The 26,644-nt window shown below is 40.0% G+C and overlaps 1 protein-coding gene across 1 annotated transcript; it reads right to left on the bottom strand.

The window, feature by feature from the left end:
* Positions 1–3,381: 3,381 nt before the first annotated feature.
* pck1 (phosphoenolpyruvate carboxykinase 1 (soluble)) lies at positions 3,382–6,738 on the bottom strand (the record flags this gene model as incomplete). Its single annotated transcript, XM_084542154.1, has 9 exons — positions 3,382–3,845; positions 4,000–4,095; positions 4,197–4,328; positions 4,509–4,733; positions 4,875–5,037; positions 5,132–5,319; positions 5,552–5,755; positions 6,193–6,377; positions 6,515–6,738. The coding sequence occupies 9 exons, from the start codon at positions 6,736–6,738 to the stop codon at positions 3,388–3,390; spliced, it is 1,875 nt and encodes a 624-aa protein (XP_084398280.1). The 3' UTR covers positions 3,382–3,387.
* Positions 6,739–26,644: the final 19,906 nt, after the last annotated feature.

The raw sequence follows: 26,644 nt of genomic DNA, 5'->3' as shown, positions 1-26,644 counted from the left end.
TCTGTGAAACCTGGCTGAGAGTTCCTCCATAGGCAGCTGATACTTGTCTGGGAACACCGCTTTGTTCACCTGTCTGAGGTCAACGCAGGGGTGTAGACCACTTGTCTTCTTCTTGGTCACCACCAGGTGCAGAGGTTGGATGACAGGGGACACAGCTGGGTCAGTGAGCGGCTGGTGGTTGAAGACAGTGAGGCAACCTAGCCCAACAAAAAGTGACAGCCAGCGCTGCGAACCATGACGATCCTCTGCGTCCGGAAAGACTCATACCAGCGGGACCACGGGATCGGCTCACCGGGCAGAGCAAGGAATGAAGCCAGGGGTGAGAAGGGAAGCTCCATCCTCATCACCAATGTTATATCTAATGAAACGCGGACACCAGTTGTGTTTCAGACCATGTTTTTAATGCCAGTCCCACTAATTTAACATACGGCCAGCATTTTACGGCTGTGACGTCACACCATTGTGACTCAATTCATGCTGTACATGGAGATGAGTTGGACCTTATGCACCCTCTGTAACAATGGCCGTGATCTTCTGCCATTTGCTTTTTGTCTTCAGTGTCGTTAGATACCCTAAGCTAAAACACATCGCATACAACATGGTGCACGTATATGACATGCAGGATTCAGATCGCAGGGTCAAAAAAAAGTTAGCGATGATTAACTCCAGCCACTGTCATTATCTTCACATGTTGCACAACAGCTGCAGTGGACCATGGGATGAAAACATATGGCCTCACAAAGCCGCAGTCCAAGCTTTCAGGTGGTCCCTGGTTTTTATGAATTTACATTTATTAAATTAGATTAGATTAGATTAGATTAGATTCAACTTTATTGTCATTACACATGTACAGCTACAGAGCAATGAAATGCAGATGTTATTCATGTTTAGTGGCATACAACAAGAGTGTGAATATATGGTATACAATTTAACTCATACCTACCATCAGTACAAAGGTCAAGACACCAGGAGTGTGCTACAAAGGCTGACAGGGACATTTCTTCACAACTTCTGTCCTCCTTGAATACACCACAAAGACTTATACGTATCTGCCAGCTGGCAATACATCCTGTGCTTGTGTAAGAGGAAATAACTACCAGCAGGTGGCAGTAATCTGGAATCATCAAGATATGTGAAGAGCAACAGACTGTGCTAATCAGTGTAATCTCCAAGAGAGCATGATTAAAGATGTTGTTTTCTTAGTAATGCTGAGGCCACGTAAACAGACACATGTTGTACCATGTCAGCCAGGTCAATTTAAAGTGGACACAATGTGCAATGCAGAATATATTCTAATCTGTTAAACTGTGTGTTTATACTGTATATAGATATGAGTTTGACTTCTAGGAAATTAGTCAGGGGCACTTACTTGGACTTTGATGTGAGACTAGCAAAAAGTAACATATGCACAATAATAGTGGGACATACTGAAGTATGGACACACCAAACAGACATCAAAGAACAACCAATGAATGCCAACCATGACGTTGCCTTAAGTCGTCTGTGTCTGGCAAAAAAAGTTGCACTTGAACAAAGACTACAGCAGGCTGGCACATACCTCAAAGAGATAGGACTAGCGAGGAAGCTAGGAAGATCTATAAACCATGCTTTTAGAGATTAACAGAAATCTTTCAAGTAAGCATGTTTACTGTGCAGAAAAACATGCTGTCTGAGACACGCAGTAAAGGTATGGCTAGCATGTGTGTGAGGTAATCATTTCCTCAGATAAGGTTGTTGAAAAACAAGAACAGTCAGATAGTCCGACGTAAATCATTCTCTGGAAGAAGTACATTTTCTAACAAGACAATCTGACAAACAACTATGTCATCCTCAAGAGAAAGTGATTAAAGATGTTTTTGTTTTTGGTAATGTTGGCACATGCTACTGGGAGGCTGGGAAGTTAGGAAGACCAGCAATCCATCAGAACTGTACATAGCTGCCCTCTCCTGAATGCACTTTATTTATTGTATATGATCATGTTGTTGCGAAAGTATTAGTGTCTTTGAATGTTGAGATGATTAAACATGAAAATGAGAAGAGAAGAGCTTTCTGGGAGCTTACTTTTTTATCTACTTTTGTCACTTCTTAAAGACGTCAAATGGATTCATATCTTTCCCATGTTTCTCAATGAATGAGATTCATATTTTTTACTTTGTGACTCTTAAGAGGGAAAGCTCATCTGCTGGAGATGAGTCTCTAATCTGAACTGCTGAATGCATTACACGTCTGTAACTATGCTTCCAAACATTTATTACGTAAGTCTCATTTTTATGTGCAGAAACTCTAACTTGGTCAAGACACCAGTAGTCTGTTTGTGCTATTAATATATGAATTTATACATTGGTAATTGAACAGGGTCAATCAAAATGTTGCACTTGAATGCACCACAAAGACTACAGCCAACGGCTAACAACCAATCAGCAGAGTGTTCTCTCCGACTGATGTTTCTGCCAGTTAAACACACTGAATTGACACCACAAAAACTAAGGCCACAGATGCTCACTGACAACCCAACAGCGGCAAACCTTTGTCTTGGTAGCACCCTTAAAGTTTAGTGTCATCTATCATGTGCTATCACCATGATATGTATCTTTAATGAAATACTGAAGAAAAAACAGATCCTTGAAAAATGGAACAGAATCATCTGTGAGTTTAAATACTTTTATTTTTGTCTCAGGATTACATTAAAAAATATGAACCTAGAGATACACAGTATAAAAATAAATTAAAGGCAAACAATAACCACAGAAAACATACATTTCCCTCCTTGTTAGGAAGGTCTCACAACACTGGAGCTGAGCTAACATGGACTCTTTGTGCAGTGACACTATGATGTGCATTCACAATAAGTTATTATTAAATAGACTTCAGACGTAAAGTAGGACAATTCACCGGAACAACGGTTTAAAAACCTTGGCACTACAGCAGTGTAAAGATGAAATATTTTCTGTTGGATTCAGTAGTCTTAACTGGTCTCTCTGCTCTGTATGAGCAATGAGAGGAATGTTTATTCACTCTACTATTCCTACAAGTACAAATTTTAACAGATTCTGAAGAATAATCTCGAAGATTTCTAGCCACTGAATAATCAATGTAGAATTTCAAATAAAACTATAGTGGTGAAGAATTATGAGGAGAATTCATTCATTAAGGTTGAGAGGCTCCACCTCAAAGGAAGTATAATTAGAAAGACGTGTCAGTAAGACAGAGTTACTCAAATTCTGTTCTACATTTTTCACTGTGCCTTTTCAGAAATAACTTCTGCTCTTCAGGTATTTTCAGTGTCACCGACATTCTGCTCCATAATTACAGACCAGCTGTTTGACAAGCTGAACAAAAAAATTACCAACGTGGCTTTTCAGAATTGCATGAACAACTCTTTCCTCATTACATCTGCTTCACCCTCTGCTGCAGGAGCTCCAGCTGCCGGGCCACCTCGTTGGGCAGGTCGTTGTTCACCTGTGTGGTGAAGTACTTCCTCACGTCCTCCACCTCCCTCTGCCAGAACTCCTGATCCAGGGCGAACAGCTCATCCAGGTCCACTTGCCCCTGCAGGCCCTGGAGATTGAGGGAGTCGCCACATGGCAGGTAGCCCACAGCCGAGGGCATGGCACCGGCCTCACCGTTCACCCGCCTGAACATCCAGTCCAAGACGCGGATGTTGTCGCCGAAACCGGGCCAAAGGAAGCCGGCAGTGGGGCTCTTGCGGAACCAGTTGACGTGGAAGATCTTGGGGAGCTTGGCGCCAGGGCGATCAGCCATGCTCAGCCAGTGAGAGAGATACTGGCCGAAGTTGTAGCCGAAGAAGGGGCGCATGGCGAAAGGGTCATGCATGATCACCTTGCCTGGATTAACAAAGCAGTCAGAGAGAGAATGGGTCAGTAATCAAATTTGATGTAACCAGAAAACCTGGATAATTCAGACTCAAAAAACTTTTCTGACTTCACTTCAAAGATCAGTGAACCAAAATCACTGTTATCTGAAACACCAGATACTGACCTTTGTGTTCGGCTGCAGCGGTGGCCTCTGACCTCATGGCTGCTCCAACAAACACTCCGTGTTGCCAGCTGAAGGCTTCATACACCAGAGGGACACCTAAAAAGGACGTAGAGTTATTAGGTTTTCTGATTATTTGCTGATGTGTAGAGTAATAATCCATCTTGTTCTATAATTCAGAGTTTCCAGTTTCCTCGTACCTTCTGGCCGGCGCCCTCCGAAAATGATGGCCTCGATGGGGACTCCCTCCGGGGATTCCCACTGCGGGTCAATAATGGGACACTGTCCAGCTGGAGTGCAGAAGCGAGAGTTGGGATGAGCACATGGTTCGCCTAAGAAGAAAGAAGGAGAGGAAGAGTATTTTACTTTCCTGACACACATTCACAACTTTATGATATCTAATTTCTTGATTCTTTCCAGTTCCCAGATTTAGCTTCCACCTCAAATACAGATTGATCTTAATCAGCACAATTTTATGTGAGCAGTTAAATAAACTCAAAGAAGCGTCTTACCATCCTCTGAGCTCCAGGTCTTGTTCTTCCAGGACGTGATGGTGACTCCTTCGGGCAGTGACTGGTCCATTCCCTCCCAATACACGCCGCCATCGCTGGTCTCTGCCACATTAGTGAAGAGGGTGTTCTTGACGATGGTCGCCATGGCGTTGGGGTTAGTTTTGGCTGAGGTGCCGGGTGCAACGCCAAAAAAGCCATTTTCTGGGTTTATGGCACGTAGATTGCCTAGCAATATGGAAAAAGGAAAATCATAAGTTTGGATTTATATATACAGTACATATATATATATATATATATATATATATATATTACAGCAGCTTTAATATCCTTGATGGCCAAATTATGAAAGAATGATTCCCCTCTCACCTTGGTTATCAAACTTCATCCAGGCAATGTCATCTCCTACACACTCAACCTTCCAGCCGGGCAGCGTGGGGCACAACATGGCCAGATTTGTCTTCCCACAGGCGCTGGGGAAGGCTGCTGCCATGTACTTCTTCTCCCCAGCAGGGTTTGTGACGCCCAGGATCTGAACACAAGAAACATTTGGTTTGGTAAGAATGTAAAAGCTGATGTTGGGCTGAAAGGGGATGTGGGAATGAATCTTGGCTTTACTTCCTCACCAGCATATGCTCTGCCAGCCAGCCCTCCTCCTTGGCGATGCGTGAAGCGATCCGCAGGGCAAAGCACTTCTTTCCAAGCAGGGAGTTTCCTCCATAACCACTGCCGAATGAGACAATTTGTCTGTGGTCTGGGATGTGGGCGACCAACGTCTGCTCAGGGTTGCAGGGCCAATTATTCACCAGGGGCTCTGAAAGAGTAGTCATTGCACTGGTTAATTTGGATCAATGGGTCCAAAACTATAAATGCAGAAGTGGCAGGAGTAGTTTGGCAATTTTTGTCAGTTAGTAGCACTAATAGCACTTTTACTGTTAATTTAGCACCAAAAAGTAGTTCTGGGTAACCAAAGGATTTAAGGATGTGTCACTCACTCCTGCTCAATGACTGAATGAAGTGAAAACAAGTTGATGTTTTTAACGTACTTTTGAGTGGCAGTGGGCAGCCGACAGAGTGCAGACAGCGGACAAACTCGCCGGTGCCCAGAGCGGACAGCACGGCCTTCCCCATACGAGTCATCACCCTCATGCTGGCTACCACGTAGGGAGAGTCGGTCAGCTCCACTCCGATCTTAGACAGGGGGGAACCCACTGGACCCATGCTGAAGGGAATCACGTACATGGTGCGACCTGAGGATGGAGAGCAGGAGAAATTGTTGTTACTTTAAAAGTTGCACTCTTGCTCTCTACAGCAGGTTAAGAAAAACGTATTACTGAGTTTAGAAGTCAGGTTTGTAGGCATCAGAAAACTCGTGTCATCCAGTTTGCACCTGTTGTGCACCTCTAATTTTCAACATTGTTCTTTGTCCATATTTCTTAAGATTGTCAAATATTCGAAATTAAAGGTAAATTAAATAAGTTTGTTTTTTCTAAAAGTTAAATATCCAACTAGTAGATTATACACTGCATATCAACTGTGACAAGAAGACATATAGGTGACTATATAAGTATACTGTGACTGATTATTGGTGAAAAAGAGACAAATAATCCAAATAAGGAAAATATTCTGTACATTTTTCCTTCACCATCCAGTTGTTTTCTGATCCTATCTGGTTTTACTGTGTTACCTTTCATGCATCCAGGGAACCGCTGAGCCATTGCTTTGTCGAACTCTTCTGGGGACATCCAGCGGCCCAGCTGGCTGACTCCACCTCCCAGCGGTGTGGGCACCGTCTCCTTCTGGTCCCTAGTAACAATCACTGTCTTACTCTCCACACGAGCCACATCTCTCGGGTCGGTCCTGGCCAACCAGCTGCAGGAGGAGGAAGCAGGGAAATGGAGACAAAGGAGAAAAAGGACAGGAATGTCAAAAACAACCCAAGCAATAAAATAAAATTCTGCCCAATTTTTTATTTGCACCTAAATATCAACCTACACCAGCCAACCTACCAGTTCTCATATTTGGTGAGCTTCGTGATCATCCCTTGCTCCTCCAGCTGGGTCAGGATGGCGCAGTTCTCCTCATCGGAGCCGTCGCAGATGTGCAGGGAGTCAGGTTGGCACAAGGTGACGTTGGCCTCCACGAACTCCCTGACTGCTGGGCTGAGGGCGCTGAGGTCGCCCTGCAGGATCCTGGGACTGCTCTGGTTCTGGGACTGGAGCTGAGGAGGCATGGTGGACGAGTCTGGAGCAAGAGAGAGGCGATAGGACCGGAAAAGGAGAAGAGACGAGAAAAAGACTAGGATTTAGAAAAAAAGAGTTAAAGGGAGATAAAAGAAGAAAAGTTTGTAAGATGGGAAAAGGAAAAGAAGAAATTTGATGGGCAAAGAGAATGAGGAAGTGAAAATTAAAAGTTAGGAATGAAAATAAGGAGGAAAATAAGAAATACAGGAACAAAGAAAATTTTACGTTTTGCATATAAAAAGCACAGCAAAATACAAATATGCTTTTTCTCTCAACTCAGAACATTTCCCCTGAAGAGACACTACATCAAACCACATGCAACTGATGTAACATCCAGGTCAGACAGACTCTGGATGATGCAACAGCATCTCCGTGCTGCAAACTCCCCTTCACATTAAGTCCCACTAAAAAGAAAGAGCATTACCTTCAGTAGTTTGTTTGGAGCAGAGTCTTTAGCTTGGCCTCATCGGCTAAGGTTTCTCTGTTGCCTTTTTTCAGGAAAGTCTCGGACTTTTTGTCCTTCTTGTGTCTGCTGTGGAGAGGGCTTGATTCTTATATACCCTGGGATGTCCCACAGGACAAGGAGGGGAGGATGGGTAGGAGGGGTGTGAGTGGAGATGGGGTGGGGGGGTGTGGGGGGTTGGGTGGGGGGGTGGTGGTGGGGGGGTATTTGCATGAACCAGTTGTTCCTTGCAGATCTGAAAAACACAGCGTGTTACACGCTGCCGGTGAATCATTAATCAGCTGCAGGACGTCATGTCTTTTTTGCGTAACCGGTTCCTGCTGTCGCCGAAAGAACCACTGATAGCTGGCTTAGATCTCAAAGACAGACAGACAGCTTTGTCTGCATTGCTGCTGTCACTGCCTGTCTCTCTGCACCAGAGAGACAGGATAAATTTACAGATGCAATAATGATACAAGATAAAAACTTTTAAATGAAATGAACAAGTAGGATTCACGTTTTACCATATGTTTGTACAACTTTTAAACAAACTACCTAATTAAGTGTTTTTTGTTTCTTTGCCCTTTTATTTAAGTCAGAGAAAAAACTATTCTGCAGTATTCAGTGTTAGGGCATGTGGCTTTGGGTTTGGTAACCTCCTCTCCTCTTACAGCAGTTTCTTTGTGAACTTTGACCCACATTGCTGAGTGATGCAAGTTAAGGGTTCAGCATGTCAGACCGGTGTGTGACGTGGGCAGCGGCCTGGCTGGCCTCTTTTTTATTGGCTAACAAACGGGGGCTCACCCTTGTGTGGTCAAAGGTCAGTAGGGGGGAATGTGTGTGTGCGCATGTGTGTGTGTGTGCGCACAGCAATTGAGAGGAAGCTCTGAATCCTTTAAATGTTAACAGTTTTTTCAGATGATTTTGAGTTGGAGGTAAGTTAGAATCACAAGTTTTTTCAGATGTAAAACATTTAATTGTCAGTCAGTTTTAATGGTTTAATGGCAGACTAAAGTGCTCAAATTGTTACTTGAAATTCTGATTGAATAAGAGCCTGGACACGCCAAGCCAATATCTACAAACAAAGACTATATATAAAAGATGGAGGACAGGACAGCTCCTCGAAAGTGAATCCAAGGCATGTAGAGCTCCCCCTGGTGGCAGGCTACAGTACAGTTCAAAAGCTCCACCCCCTCCATGTTAGTGGATGGGATGTGGGCCAAACTAAAACACTAAAGTAAATGTCAAATAATTTTATTCCAAAGATGGTTTCTGTCATTTTAGGTAGTTAATATAAGGCTGATGTGTTCATGTGTCCATATTTTCATACATTTTAGTTGGGGTTTGACGCTATAGAAACAGGATGTTTCAGAAAGAGTTGACATTGACAATCACTCCGTGACAAAAGTGTGTATTCCGACATTTCTTTATAACCATAGGAGTTAAAACAGACCTCAGTATTAATTAAATGAAAACACGAGTGAATCTAGAGGGAAAATGGGCGAGTCATCGATAACGTGGCTCCACTCCTGAAGTGTACTGCTCAGACTCTGGCTACAAACCCCCTGGAATTCTAGCATCAGTTTGACCAATGGAAAGAAGTGGAGATGCATCGTCCATATTTTATACAATCTATGGTCAGGATCAAAAAGTAGCGCTTGAACACACCACAAAGACTACAACCAGCAGCCATCTGACACTTTTGTTCTGCATCAGCATGTTAGGAAACTCTTCATACCAGCAGGTGGCAGTAGTTTGTATTCATCAGTCAAAAAAAGCGATCTACTATTATCTGGGAGGCTAGGAAGATCTACAAACCCTCGTACAGAGCTGACCTCTACTGAATCATGCTGATTAGTTCGTTGACAGTTTAATTTGTTTGTGAATGTTCAGATGAAAAGAACAAATAAACAAAAACAGCCTTCTGTGTGCCCTTTGGACTTAGTTGGTTTTGCTTATTTCCATTAATTCTGTAACAGGACACACACGTCCCGACACTGGCAAACAGGAGACAGTGAGCTCGCTGGGTCTCGATTAAAGTCTGATAACAACTGCAACTGCAGTGCTGCTTTTATTTTACTGATGCTTCTACTTTGTCAATTACATATGCAGATTTTATTTTATTTTTTTAAAAAAGAAATGTATTTATCATCAAGTGACCGGTGTTAGAAATTTGCTTCGTCCATATTATGGTCCATATGCACCTGACACACACTGGGAAGCTGAAAGTAGGAGTCCTGTGGCAGCTGAAACACCCACAACTGGAAAGGAGCTGTAATTGCAATGAAAAAAAAAAAATAATTAAAACTAAATCCTGCAGGCATGCATGAATTTATGGTCTAATCTCAAAAACATGGTTGTTCAATGAATGCTTAAAATAAAACATTTTTATACTGTATTTATTTCATTTTAGAAATCTAAATGGCCAATGCAATGTAGCTATTGGCACCAACGATGAGTGAGGTAGTAGTAGGTTTATAAAGCCTTAAATAAAATGTATCACCTAAAACTGTGTTACAGTTTTTTAGCCATCTTCAACCAAATATTGTACATTGTACATATTGTCTCTATATCAAAAAATATTTGCAAATTAAACAATACCATGGCCATAAATCATGTTGCATCTAGAAGCCAAGGAATCTGCATAGCTGATAAATGAGTTTGGCAGATCATGAAAAACTCATGCCTTATTTGTGACTGCTTGAGCTGTATCATTTGGTACAAGTGGAAAGTGCATTTCTTTTTTTTTCATTGATGATTAAAAGTCTATATGAAATATTCTGGTGCATAAACCAATTAAAAGCTGCGGTTTAAAGCTTATTAGTTTAGAATTTGTAATGTTGTGTTAAAATCATGGACAATGAGGCAAGATGTGTTATTGAATAGGTTTTAAACAGGGTTTATTTTACCTACAACCTTATAATTATTTAAAGAGATACATGTTTATAAAATTACATGTAATTAAGGTCTGCTCAGCACAATAACCTGGTTTGCATGAATGTGTTCTGTCTTGGAGGGCCATGCAGGTCGAACATAATTATATGAATTACATTATTAAATACAATCATTCAAATACTAGAAGCCGCAAATGAAGCAGATAGGAAAGGGGGAAAGATTTACTAATATTTTAATTGTCCTGGCAGTAATGAACCCATAATTGCACCAAGTGTATTATTATTAGTAGTAACAAAATGGAAGGGGGTTCAGCAGCTTCAGCTGTGCTCAATTAGCTGTAACTATACTGTATTTAATTGATGTTGCAGTAGAACTGGGAGGACGGGAGTGAAACCTTTAACTGTACAATCCTAAACTCCTGTAGATGATATTGTGACATATTTTTGTTTCTGCAGTGGTTTGAAGTGCTGAGCATCTAGATGTGCATGTCTTGTTTTTGATGCAGCTGAAACAGGAGAAACTTCACAGGCGTCTGACTGAATATTGGAGTTTAATAGCACCAATGATGCCACTTATAGTTACATAACACCTGCCGCTCAAGGAATTTATGTCGGCACGTGACCTTTGACCCGCCCACTAAACTTCAATGTCACTCATGTTTTATTACTATCTGTACCATCAGAATGTCACAACACTAGTAAAAAGTAACACATGTACAACAAGTGAGCGTTTGTCTGAATGTGTTAATGCTCCAATCCAACAGTCGACCATTTGTCGTGTGGGGCTGCTGGTGACTGTCTGCAACCCTAGATTTTGTTGTTGTGTCGTACAGCGTTTGAGCTCAGCGATATCACTCCAATTGACTGTTAAGCCTTGAGAGACAGAAGTGATGAGAGACTCAAATTGAGTGAATGAATAAATTGTAGACCAACTGATTCAGGAGAGATTAGCTCCACGACGGTTTTTAGCTGTCCCTAGCTTCCTAGCCTTTTCATCTTCTGTAACCGCTGTGAAGGGTCACGGGGGGTTGGGGGATTTGTGACTTGGAGAGTTAGATGACCCACAATACCAACATCAAGGATGGATTATCCGCGCATAAACAGAATAAATAGCTGTAGTAATTTCTTATTTTGTTACCGTATTGTGCAGTTTGTGTCATGTCCAACTTGTGGTGGTTGCTCGTCTGCAAAATACAGCTTAATGCATTATTATCCACTTATAGTGACTACCCTCCCTGTTTTATTACAGATCTTTTCATCTAGTTTCATTGAATATGTTTTCATCCAGTCTCTCACCAGTCCTCAGATGGTCTCCAAACTGATGATGATGTTTTCCTCGTAAGATCTTTGTAAGATGATAAGGATTTGTCTTCAGCTCGTTCTGTAGCCCCCACGCAGTAAATGCAGCTTTATCATAAACATGACTTTCTGGGGACCTGGAAATTCCTTTCACCTGTTTTTCTCTCTACGGACTCCTTGTCACCAGACAATCTTGGTCTGCTTCTAAACATGTGTTCTTTTTGTGTGTTCTTCCTGAACCATAAGTTCACTTAAACATAAACAGCTACTAAGCAACAATTAACAAGGATTTAAAAAATTAGATAAAACATGAATTAAGTGTAGATGTCAAACTGACACAGCAGGCATCACAACTGATGTGTTAAATAGAAAAAGGCCTTGTTTGGCTCAGGATAAAAACACTAAGAGAGATTTGAATACATGTCGGTGACTGGGAACATTATCTGTGATGTAACAGAGGAAATTCAGCTATCAAACACAGATTATGCTATCCGATAGTGTTCCGAGAGTAAACAGTGTGACATACAGAGTGTGTTTTCATACAGTACAAGTTTCAGCCGGTCTAAATCTGCTGTCAGACCTTTGTCGTCAGGTTTTGCTTGTAGCTTGTGGCTTTATTTCATTAAAAAGAAAAGGGAAAATGCAACAAGTGAGGCATTGGGAGCCTCTGCAGCTGAAAAGGGGACGTGTAAGGCCTCTTCAACAATGCCCTTTATTCACATATTCTTATGTGTGGCTAGTGATCATGCCAGATCTTCCAAGACATGCAAAAACAGAATCGCCTACACACGATTACGCAAAATATCTACATACAAAACCCACACAACGTAGAGCACAACAACCACAAACCAAATGGATTACTTACACAAAGCAACTACCAACCAAGTGAACCGTTGTCACTACAGTCAAATAGCCACACAAGTGTCACACAACTTAAATTAAATAAAGCCAACACACAAGTGACCTACCACAAGAAGAAAGCCACACGCAAAGTTTCTGCATTCAACCAGTTTGTAACATCAAAAAAAAATAAATAAATAAATGTCACATACACTTGTGTCTTAATTTATTTAACAAGGATAGTGTGCGATAGTGTGGCTGTTCACGGGTCAACTTTACGTGAACGGACCTCTCTTGTTGCATTCACAACCTCAAGAGTCAAGAGTCATTACATGGCTTCCAATGTCCTAACTCGAGCTAAGGAGACACTAAGGAAGGTGGCACTGCCGTGGCCATGACAGACTCAGTCATAGCATGAAAAAATATCTTGGCTACGCCAAAATAAAGAGAGCATTTCCTCTGTGATACTTAAGGTTTTACCCATTTTCAAACACAAGTTCGAATTTGGTCTCTGTATCACACCAAGAAATTAACAATCAGTTAATGTATTTGTCCTGATATAAGCATTGGGAGGATGCACCATAATTTAGAAGCCATCAACTGACTGGTTTTAGCACTTGTGTATACAACAGTGTCATCTGCATACGCTAGTTGCGCACTGCTCGCCACTCGCTCCATGACTGATGACGACATTGCCGTGTGTGCATGTGTGACTGTGTCTAGCCACCAGCAACTATCAATGCCCAGCCATGTAAACTCATAGCTACACAGAAAAAAAAAACTGCATTGGTTCCTGGTTGTTTATGAGGGCAGACATCAGTGAACAAAATGTTTCTAAGACATTATGACATCCTCTGTGATGTCATGGTTTATGTACTCCATATGTGTGACAAGACCTTACAGTGTATGCTGGGAACATCCGCTGCATTTCAATCATAAGCCAGAGTCTTGTGTTAAACTGGCACAGACAGATATCCAATCTCCAGTTTTTCCTTTTGATTGTTGTCTTGTGGGTTTCCAGAGATCATATTCAGACATCCACTAACTCACATATATGCTACAAAAGCTGACATTTGAATTACCCCTTGGAGCACAGGCTGTCAGACTGAGAACACACTGAGCAGCTTCTCTGGGAAAACATGGAGCTTTTTTGGCAGTGATCTTCCATCTGAGGTGACAGACTGTGATCAATGCTCTATTTGGAAATGGAGTTTCAACAGTGCACAGTCCTGTTGTTCTTAGCAAATTATTTTCTCTAAGTGATCAGCAAAGTCTCATGAGATGGCATTTGGTACAAGCCCCTTAAATATGACTTTAACGTCACCAGCAAGCCATTTCTGTAACTCTCTATAATCAAAACAACAAATAAAAGTTGTAAGTTGCAGAAACAAAAAAATGGTGACATACTGCAGGCCTGTCGACATATGCCTTTCAACCACCTTCACAGATGCGGCAACTCAAGACAAGTGAAGTTCAAGCACCACTGACTCTGCAAGGCAAGTGGAGGTGGTTACAGGTGTAGCAGCTAACAAACACACTAAACAGGATTTAGCATGAATTTACCTTGTGCACATATGAGATGTTATTTCAAGGCATTATGTGTTAAAGCTGTAAACCTCAGATCCGTTTATACTAATACGACCTTGATTGTTTCATGGTTTATGTGCTGTAACTCATTAAGTAAATGGTAAATGGCCTTGCTTTTATATAGCGCTTTTCTACCTATTGGTACTCAAAGCGCTTTACAGTCATAGACACATCTACCCATTCGCTCACATAAGCACACACACATTCACACACCAGTGCCACGCACTGGGAGCAACTGGGGGTTCAGTGTCTTGCTCAAGGACACTTCGGTTAGCAGTTCATTCCGGGGATTGAACCGCTAACCCTCTGGTTCGTGGACAACCCGCTCTACCTACTGAGCCACAGCCGCCCCTAAGTGAGTGAGCGTATATTTGTACACATCAATAGGACATCTAGAGATAATCATAATCATTGATTTATGTTTGAAAGAAGAAAGAGTTTGACCAGTTATCTGCAAAGAAGATAACAGAGGATTGGTATATGAACTACAGACAGACTCAAAGATCGTTAAGGCACCTCTGGTGGTTTTACAATCCAGGAAGGGTATATAACCAATAAAAGAAAATACAGACAAAATGAATGAGGTCCAGCCCCTGAACACGTACACTGATGGTGGCTGTGGCTCAGGTGATGATGTTCGCAATTTGATCCCAGAACTCTGCAAATGCTTAAGTGTCACTGGGCAAGAACCATTTTCTTCCTGTTTTTCTTCGCCGCTGTCGCCTTCGTGCATGCTCTGGGGGTTTCGTAAAAGGAGGTTTTGTGAAACATCTTGGGACTATTTGTATTGTCAGTGATGCTACATAAATAAAATTGAACTGAATTGAATTGAACTGAACCACCTTCGGAGGTAGAAAAACATGATATTGGCAGAGGTGTCAAAAGTATTCACATTCTGTACTTAAGTAAAAGTATGGATACTTGTGTAAAAAAATACTCTGGTAAAAGTAAAAGTACTGATTCAACTCCTTTACTCAAGTAAAAGTAAGAAAGTACAGGCTCTGAAATGTACTTAAGTAAAAAGTAAAAATGATTTTGCTATTAATGAAACAATTCATCTGTTAATAATTTTGCAAAAATGAAAACGTTCTAGCAGAATAATCTAGACCGAATTGACCACACTGTAAAATCTAATTAGTTGACCTTACTTAAAAAAAGTATGCAAACTCGTTGCCTCAAAAAAATTAAGCAAAGTAATTTTAAGATTAGTGAGTTAGAAAAGCTTGTTTATTTTAAGTGTGCAGTACTAAATCGAGTAGTACAACTAAAAAGAAAAAATGCTTACTGTTAACTTAATTTTTTCATTTTGTGCCGACTGCTTGATATAAATTTAACCCCACTTAGAATTACTAAATACCTACAACTTATTACTCACTCATTTTTATAAAGTTCACTTAAATTAAACAAATCAACTTCCTTGAATGGGTCCTTGTCCTTCTTCTCTCTCTCCCATTTCTTATCTATTTTAGCTGTTATTATCTAATAAATCAAAAACACCACAAAAATATACTTAAAAAAACACTCACTGGTTGATTCAGCTGTATTACAACATTTATTAAAAAAATAATTGCATCATTGACAGATCTAGGCTGAAGAATAAACGTTTTATTACTCATGTAATAACCTTACAATAAGGCATTCATTATTCATTACATTCATTGCATTTCTGATCAAAACTGAAAGTACAACAAATGCTTTTGTGTCCCAAAGCGAGCATCAGTCCAAGGTTTAAACCAACCAATCCAAATGCAAAGCATATGTAACCCCAAGTAACAGACAAACTGCCTGAGGCAAGTTTTTAATACAGTCCATGACAATACCTCCCTCCAGAATGATGGCAGTGGAGATGGGCTGGAGGTCCACTGAACTTGGACCCTCGTGAGGACTATCTTGACTGACACCTGTCAGCACACCAACAGTGATGCATTCTAGGGCCTCGTCTCTCGCTGTATCCTACAAAGACACACACGTTCTTCAGCATGGCAATTTGTACTCTTCTAAAATATTAATTTTTAGTGTTGAAAGCATTTGATAGAGAATATGATTTTAAATATGTGTTCACACTGGATTGTTGTAATATAGCCAACAAAATTAATTTGGTATAGTTTAAACTAAAGCTATGGTCCACAAGGTCAATATATTCTTGAACAGTTACATTGACTTTTCAACCTAGACTCCTGCTCCTTAGATTTAAAATGTATTAATGTGTACAACGTTTATGTGGCAAATTTCATTTTTATTTACTGGCTGTTTAAATACCTCTTAGATTAGCTGTGGAGGAAATGCTGTACAAAATACATCAATCACACTCAAATGTATATTGTATATTGTGCAGATAGAATTACATCTTCTATGTCAGCACAGATACAGTTCTATATTAATGCAGACCAAACTTTTTCTTATGTGCAAGTACTTACAGAGCATGTCTTGAAGAATTCACCGGAGTCGTCACCAAGTAAAATGGGAATGCCTTTGAGGACAACAGAGCGAAGTACTGTCACGTCTGGTGTCTAATAATACAGAGAGAGAAAAGACCAGTTAACAGAGTAATTTGCACAAGCACAAGTCAGACAGGAAATAGAATAGGTTGGTCTAGATCATCTCATTTACAATTTGATTGATGAACTATCATATAGATCAAAAGCAAAATTAACCTACTTACCGTCCAGCTCATGTGCTGCATCAGCTCACTGAGTTTCTGGCCAACAGTTGTTTTGAAAAGTTCGATGAAACGCGGGGCGTACTGGTCCAGAGCCTCAAAGAAGTCTCCCTCAAGATCCTTACTGGCGATTCTATTAAACTCAGCAAACACCTGAAAAAGTAAAGAGAGGGGTGGGTAGGGATGGAGAGATGGTAGAGGTGTTAACATTCCAACAATGTACATCTACACAGTGGTAGTCCTGTCTTTGACAAGCACAGACTGTTATTGTTGGTAGCTAAAGTTAGCTAAGTTAGCATCGTTCCTAACTTAATAGCTTAAAATAAAATGATACATTCAGACTTGTTCTGATGTTCTGCCATGTGAATGACCTCCTGTACAAACCGCCGGGATCAGTCTCTCATCTTAAGTAAAATAAAAAATAAAAATGTCCGGCAGCGGGTGTGCGGGTGCACTTGACGAGCACGCCCGCGACCGTTACGCTAAAGTTTCTCCTCAACTTTAACGTGACAAAAGTCTTCAATGTTACCTATTTTTAATAACAAGCAACTCGTGGTTTGAAAAAATAATAAAGTATTGACCAAGTTTCATCACAATTTAGCCACATTATGTCTATAAGTTAAACTAGCGTTAACCGACATTACTACACACATCATTACTAGCTAGCACGAAAAATATGCGCTTACTTACAGAAACAAAACGGTCTAAACAAGGGTAAAATATTACTCACCAAATGAGTGTGCCAAGCACAAAAATGCTGAAAATAATTATCGCGAGTGCCGTTGCAGCAATTAGGTCCAGCTCAATAAGGTCCAGCTCCACCGCGTCCGTTGCGGGCGAGTTGTTGACATGTAGGCTATCGTCAAATGCAGAGAGGACGGGTCTGCGCATGCCCAAAGGTCGAAAAAAGTTTTCAAATCCATAGAAAAAAAGCACAATTATCAAAAACGTACTTTTTCTAAGTGTATCCAGCTCAAGTAGACTGAGCTGGTGAGATTTTTCAACCACAAATTACACGTAACTTACTAAAAGCGAGTGTTAATAGCAATTTGATAAAAACTGATTGAAGTCAATTTACTATTTTTAATTAAATACCATGTTTGCATTTACAGTGCAGATGTCCTGCATGAGCATCTGGATCATTTTTAATAATAAACTGAGGGTTATTGGGTTGTTGTTTTTAAACTGCTAGGTAGTGTTAGCTATAAACTCTCAAAACGGTGTGTTTCGATAGCATTGCTAACGTTGTAAACTAGCTTCCAAAAAATCATAATCCAAAAAGCTAATGATAGCAACAGAAACCACACCATACATGAATTTGTTTTTTCACATTAGACCAATATTTCTCAAATAGTGGGGTCAGGTGGACTTTCAGTATTAGTGTCTCTATTGATTCTTAAACGATAAACAAGCCTCCAGTCACTAGGTGGCAGCAGAGCTCAAACCAATCAACAGGCTGCCTGTTCAAAACAGTAGAAGAAGAACACAGGAAGCGCACATTAGGCGCGTTCGACTTGATGCAGATCTGTCTGAGTCTGACTTGACGTGATGCATGCTGGGATGAACGCAATGCATGCTGGGATGGACGCAATGCATGCTGGTTAGAAATCCTGTCCGACTTTTTTTTTTTTTTTTTTTTTTTTTTTTTTTATAAACTTTATTAGGTCAAAATAATCATACAAATTGGTACGTCAACAAAATAAAATATCGCCAGGGGGTTTCAATGCAAATAATACAGTAGAGAGACAAGCTTTCATACAAAAACATTATAAAGCGAACATAAATTCAGCGTTTTTACGGCTTTCATATTAATGGATTTTTCAATAGATTTAATGTATTGTTTGGCTTCATTTTTAAAAATAAGAAAAAGTGGTTTGTGATTTGAGAATCTGCATTTGTGGATGTGCCATTTAGCTAACTGTAAAATAAGATTGATGATGTAATATTGTTTTTCTTTAGCAGAAGGAATTTCAGTGAAGCCAAACAATACATGTTCAAAGCACAGGGACAAAAGAGGTTCAATCAAGTGACAAATCAGGTTACAAATATCTTCCCATAACTTGGTTGTGAAAGGGCAAGACCAAAATAAATGAAAAACATCTTCAGGGTGTCCTGCACAGAAAGAGCAGTTTAAATCTATATCTTTTATAAAACGCTGTAAAAAAACTTTAGATGGATAAATTCTATGAATTATTTTAAAGGATACTTCTTTTACTTTATTATTAATCATGAATCTAGCAGGTAGGTTCCATATTTTTTTCCAGTTAAGGTTATTAATAAAGTTATTCCAATAAGTTACTACATATGGAATCGATACGACTTCTTTCTGAAATAAAGAGCGTATATTACGATTACTTTTACGTGTTGAGGAGAAACAAACCTGGCCTATATCTGATTTGGTTGGATCAAAGGGCAAAAGTGTTGGGTTCTGTATAAATGTACTTTTAAATAACATAATTACCCCAGAAGGGATCGCATTTATGACTATATTAAATTCACTAATAGGAATAGGGATTCTATATTTTAGGATAAATTCTTGATATGTAAATAATGATCCATTTGAATTAAACAGCTGATGAACTAAAAGTATGTTGTGTATAAACCAATGGGAGTAAAATAAAGATTTGTTTCTATATATAATGTCTCTATTATTCCATATGTAGTACCTATGTGGCGAAAAATTATGTTTATATATTAATGACCAGAAAAGAAGCATCTGTTTGTGGAAGTTGGATAGCTTTAAGGGGATTTTTTCAATATTATAGTTACAGAATAAAAGGAAATTTAAGCCTCCTATTTTAGAGAAAATAAAGTTTGGAATAAAGTTCCATGTTGAAGAGGGGTTCTTGAGGAATTGTTTTAGCCAATTAATTTTAAAGGTATTGTTCAGAGTGTGAAAATCTAGGAAGTTAAGACCACCCTTATCATAAGAGTTCATTATTACTGTTTTTTTAATGTAATGGCATTTGTTTCGCCACACAAAGTTAAATAGCATCTTGTCAATGTTTTTTGAAGTCTTTTTGTTAACATCAAGAGATAGAGCAGCGTATGTTAAACGGGATAGTCCCTCAGCTTTGGTTAGCAAGATCCTGCCTCTCAATGACAAATCTCTCTGCAGCCACTGATTGAGTTTTTTCTGGGTTTTATCAATAATTAAGTTAAAATTTAAATCACATCTGGTCTCCTTATCCTTAGTAATAACAATACCTAAGTAAGTAACAGAGTCTTTTACAGGTATACTACATATAGAAGGGATATTACAGAGTTTGAGAGCAAGCAATTCGCATTTCTTTAAATTCAAGCAAAGTCCGGAAGCAATAGAGAAAGTATTAATCAAATCAATGGCTAAAGGTATCTGAGAGCTATTTTTTAAGAATAAGGTTGTATCATCAGCCAGTTGGCTGATGATAACGTCGTTGCCAGCTATTGAGATACCTTTTAATGGACTAAGCTTTATAGAGTCAGTGAGTAGCTGCGTACATAAGAGGAAAAGGTAAGGAGAAATAGGGCATCCCTGCCTGACTCCACGTTTGAGGAAAAAACGGGGAGAAGTACCAGAATGCAATTTGATTGAGCAGTTTCCGTTTGTGTACATTGTTTGGATGGCACTGCTGAAATATGAACCGAAGCCAAATTTTTCTAGGGCATGAAAAATAAATTTATGTTCTATTGTATCGAAAGCTTTGTAGAAATCTAGAAAAAGAATGAAACTTTCATCAAGGCATAAGTCCGAATAATCAATTAAATCGAGCACTAATCTAACATTGTTAGAGATGTGTCTATTTCTCATGAAGCCGGATTGAGTTTCATCAATTATATAGTCTAAAACAGATTTAATTCTTTTAGCAAAAATCAATGCAAATAATTTGTAATCATTGTTAAGTAGACAAATTGGGCGCCAATTGTCAATAAAGAGTTTGTCTTTCTTTGGTTTTGGTATTAAAGATATAAGGCCTTGGGTTAAGGTGGGAGGAAGGGATCCATTTCTAATACATTCTAGGAAAAGACCTAAGAGGAAAGGTGCAAGCTGTTTGGAGAATGTTTTATAAAATTCAGAGGTAAGACCATCTGTGCCTGGAGATTTATTAAGTTTGAGATGTTCGATGGCCAATAGAACTTCCTGTAGTGTAACTGGTTTGTCACAAGATTCTTTTAAGTCAATATCAATTGATTTAGTTTCTGTAAGAGACCCTAAAAATTTACGGGTAGACTCTTCGCAGTATTTGGATTCATATAGTTTGGTGTAAAAATCTGAACAGAATTTGGCTATTTTACGGGGGTCATCTGTAATGTCTCCATCAATATTTAATTTTTGTATTGTGTTGTTTTTAGCAAAATATTTTTCAAGTCTAAAAAAGTAAGCAGTATTCTGCTCCCCTTCCTCGAGCCACCTTCTTCTACTTCTCACAAAGGCCCCTTCGGCTTTCAGTCTATAAATGTCATCTAATTTGTTTTGTAGACTAATTAAACGCTGAGAATCATTTTCAGTTATATTTACCTGAATTTTTTGTGTTATTGATGTTATTTCTGAGATTAGAGCTTCTTCTTCAGCTTTTTTGGCTTTTGTAACCGAACTTCCATAAGCTCTCAGGAATTTTGATAATTCAAATTTTAAAATTTCCCAATTACTACAAAAATTGTTTTCTACTCCTGTCCGACTTGAGTCAGACGGGGAGGGACTTACCACTACGTCACCATGTCACATGACCTTAAAATATCGCGGGAGTCTTCGCCTGCAGACAGATCTTGCAGTTGCTCTCCACGATCTGCACGACCGGAAACCCGCCCTCATGACGTCAAGTCAAAGACGTGATTGGGCAGTTTGGGAGGAATCTCCTCATGACGATTTTGACGTTTCTCGCTTCGTTATGTTGGAATATGCGAAAATGAACAGAAATCGAAGGGATACCTTCTTATATGTGATTTCTGCAACAATGGTAGGCTGGCCTACTGAAAACGTTGTACATCTGACTGCAGTTCAATGCAGAGTTCATTTCTTCGATTAAACAGTAAAAAGGCAGTTTTAACATGTTGGTAACAGTAGAATAAGCAGGATAATGGACTTCACTCCATTAGACTATAAAATAAAACATAAAAATACCCTGGGCTATTGGCTCAGCTGTCAGCACGCTCGCCTCCCGATCGGAGGTGCTGCTGGTTCGAGTCCGGGCGTGTGCAGAGCTCAACACAACGCAGGTTACATTCTAAGGCTTCGCGTTGGGCCGTTTTACCATCTAGAACGCGTGCATTCAATTTGTAGAAGTGTCGTCCATTAGCCTTTACTTATATCGTAGTGCTGCTTCTTCAGTATCATCCTAAATTGGTTTAGTGGGTAACGCGTCAGTCTGGCGATCGACCGTCCGTAGTTCGAATCTTGTTAACGGTTAGTAGATTTTTGGGGTTCTTCTTCACACCTGTCTGTCTAAAAATGAAAACAAATGGCATTTAATCTCCATCTCAATATCTTTCTGTGAATTCGTTTCATGGTTGAGTTACAGGTGCTAAACGACTTTGGGTGTAAAAGTAAATATTCAAATAAGTAGCCTAATCAGCAGTTCATGTTCGCCAAGATTGGAGACCAAAGCACTATGCTACTTAATCCTTATTCAGTAGATTTGCTGCTATTCACAATCCTTTGCATACAGCATGCTTGTTGTAACACGGGTATAAATTCCGGTAACTCCAAAGCTTCTATTTCGTCGGCAACAACGAATGCAAACACCGCGAGATCCGCCATTGTTTACACGAAGTTGACCGTGTCCGACTTGTCTGCAGCCGTTTTATGCTCCGCCCCTACAGTCGGCGTAAGATCACGCTGACGTAAGCAAGTCAGACTCAGACAGGCGCAGACAAGTCGAACGCGCCTTTTGACTGTATATACCAGAGCCCGTCTACGGAGAGCCTTCCCACTCTCTATTAAGTCCCATTGTAACGAATTTTGGTTGCAGTTCCACCAGATTTCCACTGGGGGCGATCGCCATGAGTGCAACATGAATGGGACTCTATGGAGCTAAACGGCTAAATGTGTCTCTTTCACCCGATTGTCGTTGAGAAATCTCAGATTTGATTGTAGGTTTTGCAAGTTCAACATGGGTTATAGGTCAAAAGTTGAATGAACGAGAACTTATGTCCTTTCGTTTTCTTACAGGTTGAGTTGTTGTTGCCCATAACACGCTAGCATTGTGCTAATGAACGCTGATTGGTCAGTGAAGGACTGATTACGACCAGATCCCGCTTGACGGCATCGTGGCATCCGAAGCGGGACCAGAATGTTAAGACGGACTTTTTCGCCCAAGTTTTTTTTTTTTCGGCCCGGTCTTTTAAAACAACGAAACAGAAACCCTTCTAGCACGATTATTTACCCATGTCAGCTGTGTTGTCCATGCCTCGAGAGAAAAGAAAGTGCAGAGCGCGAAAGCACCAAAGCAGTGACTGAAGGATTGCCGTAAAGCAGTATCTGGTCGTACGATGTGTATGACGTCATTGACATTTTAAAATACTTTTTAAAGCAAAATAAGTGACTCTAAAAAATCTAACACCCAGCAGTGTGTAATTTCTTTGCATCTCCTTTCAAATTCAATATTCAAATTACTGCACAAAAAATTATATCCTGAGAAAAGTGGATTTTGAGGGGTACTGCTCCATAGACCGCCATTCATTCTGCACTCGTCCTGAGAGCGCCCTCATATGGAATCAGAGTGGAACTGCAACAGTTCAGAACCCGGAAGTTCAGTGAGAGTGGAACTTCTCCCCATATTAGACGTTCTCTGGTATATACTATGGACAAACCCTTCGTGACGTCACCCATTGGTTTCTGAATTCAAAAATGAAGCCTCTAGTGGGCGGAGACTTCGGTCGCCATGTTGGATTTGCTTTACTCCGCCCACACGCGGATACTCCAAATATGGACATGGGCGTCGTGTTGGGCCGGACCAGAGAACGTCTAATATGGGGAGAAGTTCCACTCTCACTGAACTTCCGGGTTCTGAACTGTTGCAGTTCCACTCTGATTCCATATGAGGGCGCTCTCAGGACGAGTGCAGAATGAATGGCGGTCTATGGAGCAGTACCCCTCAAAATCCACTTTTCTCAGGATATAATTTTTTGTGCAGTAATTTGAATATTGAATTTGAAAGGAGATGCAAAGAAATTACACACTGCTGGGTGTTAGATTTTTTAGAGTCACTTATTTTGCTTTAAAAAGTATTTTAAAATGTCAATGACGTCATACACATCGTACGACCAGATACTGCTTTACGGCAATCCTTCAGCCACTGCTTTGGTGCTTTCGCGCTCTGCACTTTCTTTTCTCTCGAGGCATGGACAACACAGCTGACACGGGTAAATACTCGTGCTAGAAGAGTTTCTGTTTCGTTGTTTTAAAAGACCGGGCCGAAAAAAAAAAAACATGGGCGAAAAAGTCCGTCTTAACATTCTGGTCCCGCTTCGGATGCCACGATGCCGTCAAGCGGGATCTTGTCGTAATTAGTCATTCACTGACCAATCAGCGTTCATTAGCACAATGCTAGCGTGTTATGGGCAACAACAACTCAACCTGTAAGAAAACGAAAGGACATAAGTTCTCGTTCATTCAACTTTTGACCTATAACCCATGTTGAACTTGCAAAACCTACAATCAAATCTGAGATTTCTCAACGACAATCGGGTGAAAGAGACACATTTAGCCGTTTAGCTCCATAGAGTCCCATTCATGTTGCACTCATGGCGATCGCCCCCAGTGGAAATCTGGTGGAACTGCAACCACAATTCGTTACAATGGGACTTAATAGAGAGTGGGAAGGCTCTCCGTAGACGGGCTCTGGCCGGACCTAAGGCAGCCTGGACGCTGAAACCCGCCCACTCAACTCTCCGCTACCGTGTTAGCTCAGGCTACCGAGCTAGGCTAATCGCTATCCGCGGTGCTAGCAGCCGGCTAACACGGCAAAGCGGCCAACTCCCCCTTTTCCTCACCCGTCCTCCCAGCACCCCAGCTCACCTTGCTCGAGGTAAGTTCACCAGAAGATATATAACACTCGAAATAATCAGTTATGTCTTAATTTTAGTTATACACAACAAAATAAATAAAGGTAGTAACTTGGTTAAATTACAGCTGTAGATTTTGTCGAGTGCTGCAGAACTTTGTCAAGTTGTCATAAAACGTTTACTTAAAACACCAATGAACCTGAATCAAATGACTTCACCGTTAAACTTTTAAGTTATATTTTTTATTAAATAATTAATATTTCGAACAACTTTAGTGGATTATGTTCCTTGAATATGTTTACTATCGTTAATAAACATTGTTGGTGCTGGCTGCTGTTTAAAGCTCTTACCATAAATGACATTATGATCTGTAAAAGACAGGCACATTTATATTTATTACAAGATGATTCTCTTTCAGTAACTAGTTAATATACGTACTGGTATTAATTTTTTTACCCTTCAAATGTGACATAATTTTGTTAACTTATACTTTTTCCCCTTCCACAGATACAGTGATGATAACTGGTGACGGTGTGGGGCCTAGAGAGCTGTGACCACCATGGGAACAACCTCAGTCTGCAGGACGTCCTCATCTGGTGGTTTGTCTGGGTGGACTACAGTGGAAAGGCCTTATTCCCTTTTTTCCTTTTTTTTTTTTCTATAGCAAATATTTTTAACTATTACATTAAAATCCTATTTGTATTTGCACTCATTTTGTCTTTCATGGTTACTGTAGATCTTTCACAAACGTCACTGTTAATCTGAAAGTTAAAAAATAACAGGCAATGGTGTTCAACACATGAGATAGAATACAGAATTGTAGTTAATGTAGAAAGGTAACAAACAAAAACTGTGTTAAAATGACAACAATATTAACATTGAAAACTGATGAATGTCAGCAAGTCCAACATTTGCTGTTAATTTAAATTATGTTTAGTCTTTTCTATTTTAATAACAAAAATATTACTGTTATACAAGCAGTGGTTTAACAAGTTAGGATCCAATGCATTCAGGGAAACATCAATATTATAGACAACACATTTCCAAGTTGTTTAGTATGCTTTAATATGTTAACAGATGTAACAGTAATTACAGATTCATATGTCTTGTGAAATAAGAAACGTTTTCAACCTCTTTATTATTGTTGTTGTTAGTGTTGTTTGTTGCCCAGATTTATCTCTCCCAGAGTGTCCTATAGAAGAAAAAGGTAACTGGTTAATAACAGTTGCAGAAAGAAATACCATGGTCTGTCTGGTGCAGGCCAGGAACACTGGACAAACATATAAGAAACTAAAAAGCACGAGGACATGAGGATAAAAAAATATAAATATGACAGATCCAAGACTGGAGAACCTGTGTATGACAACTGTAGCAACAAAGGCCTGTTCAGGTGTCATTAATCATTTTAGGTTATACAAATCTTATTGTAATTGCACACAGGTCGCCACTTCTTAATGATTTTAAGATATTCGTTATATTGCCAAAATCAAGTTCAAAATTAACATTACATGCATGTCAGCTAATTTATGAGGTGAACTGTTTTTACCAACCTCATACAGAGGCATGAGGTTTAAAAGTATCATCATCGTAAAGTCCAACACTTCTATATTACGTATTGATTTCTATACAAGTCGGTTTAATGACCGTAACAACCAACAATGTGCTCCCGTTAACATCGCAGCTAATGAAATACCTGAAGGCTAATTCATTAGCTGGTTAACGAGCTAGCTAACAAGCTGAGCTAACGCGCTTGTTTTGTTAAGCGCAAACACCAATGCTTGCTAATTAGTGCGAACTTATTTAGAATAAAACCAGTGTTTCACTCATCGAAAAAACTGAAGAGCAGATTTCTTTGAAGGTCTGTTAGAACAATCAACCGAACAACAAGCCATTGTTTATTCGGTATTTGTCAGTGGTATTTGTGTGTACTATTTTCCAAAACTGACTACAAGCACGGCCGGATGGTCGTGACACCAGTTAGCTAACTGGGGACTAGCGGAGAGACCAAAGCTAGCAGCTACCGCCAAGGGACCGGCCCATACGTCACCTGTCACTCAAGGCGGGAACGCCCTTAATAATGCAGAATTTTAAACCTTAATAAAAAATAAACGAACACGTTAGAAAAAAATTCACCCCCCGTACAGTTGTCACGAATAGTGAAATAAGGCATTGAGACTAAAACCGTTTTTTGT

Source organism: Chelon labrosus (genome assembly GCF_963514085.1).
Source record: "Chelon labrosus genome assembly, chromosome: 4".
Taxonomy (NCBI): domain Eukaryota; kingdom Metazoa; phylum Chordata; class Actinopteri; order Mugiliformes; family Mugilidae; genus Chelon; species Chelon labrosus.
This window is presented reverse-complemented; position numbering and strand designations above follow the sequence as displayed.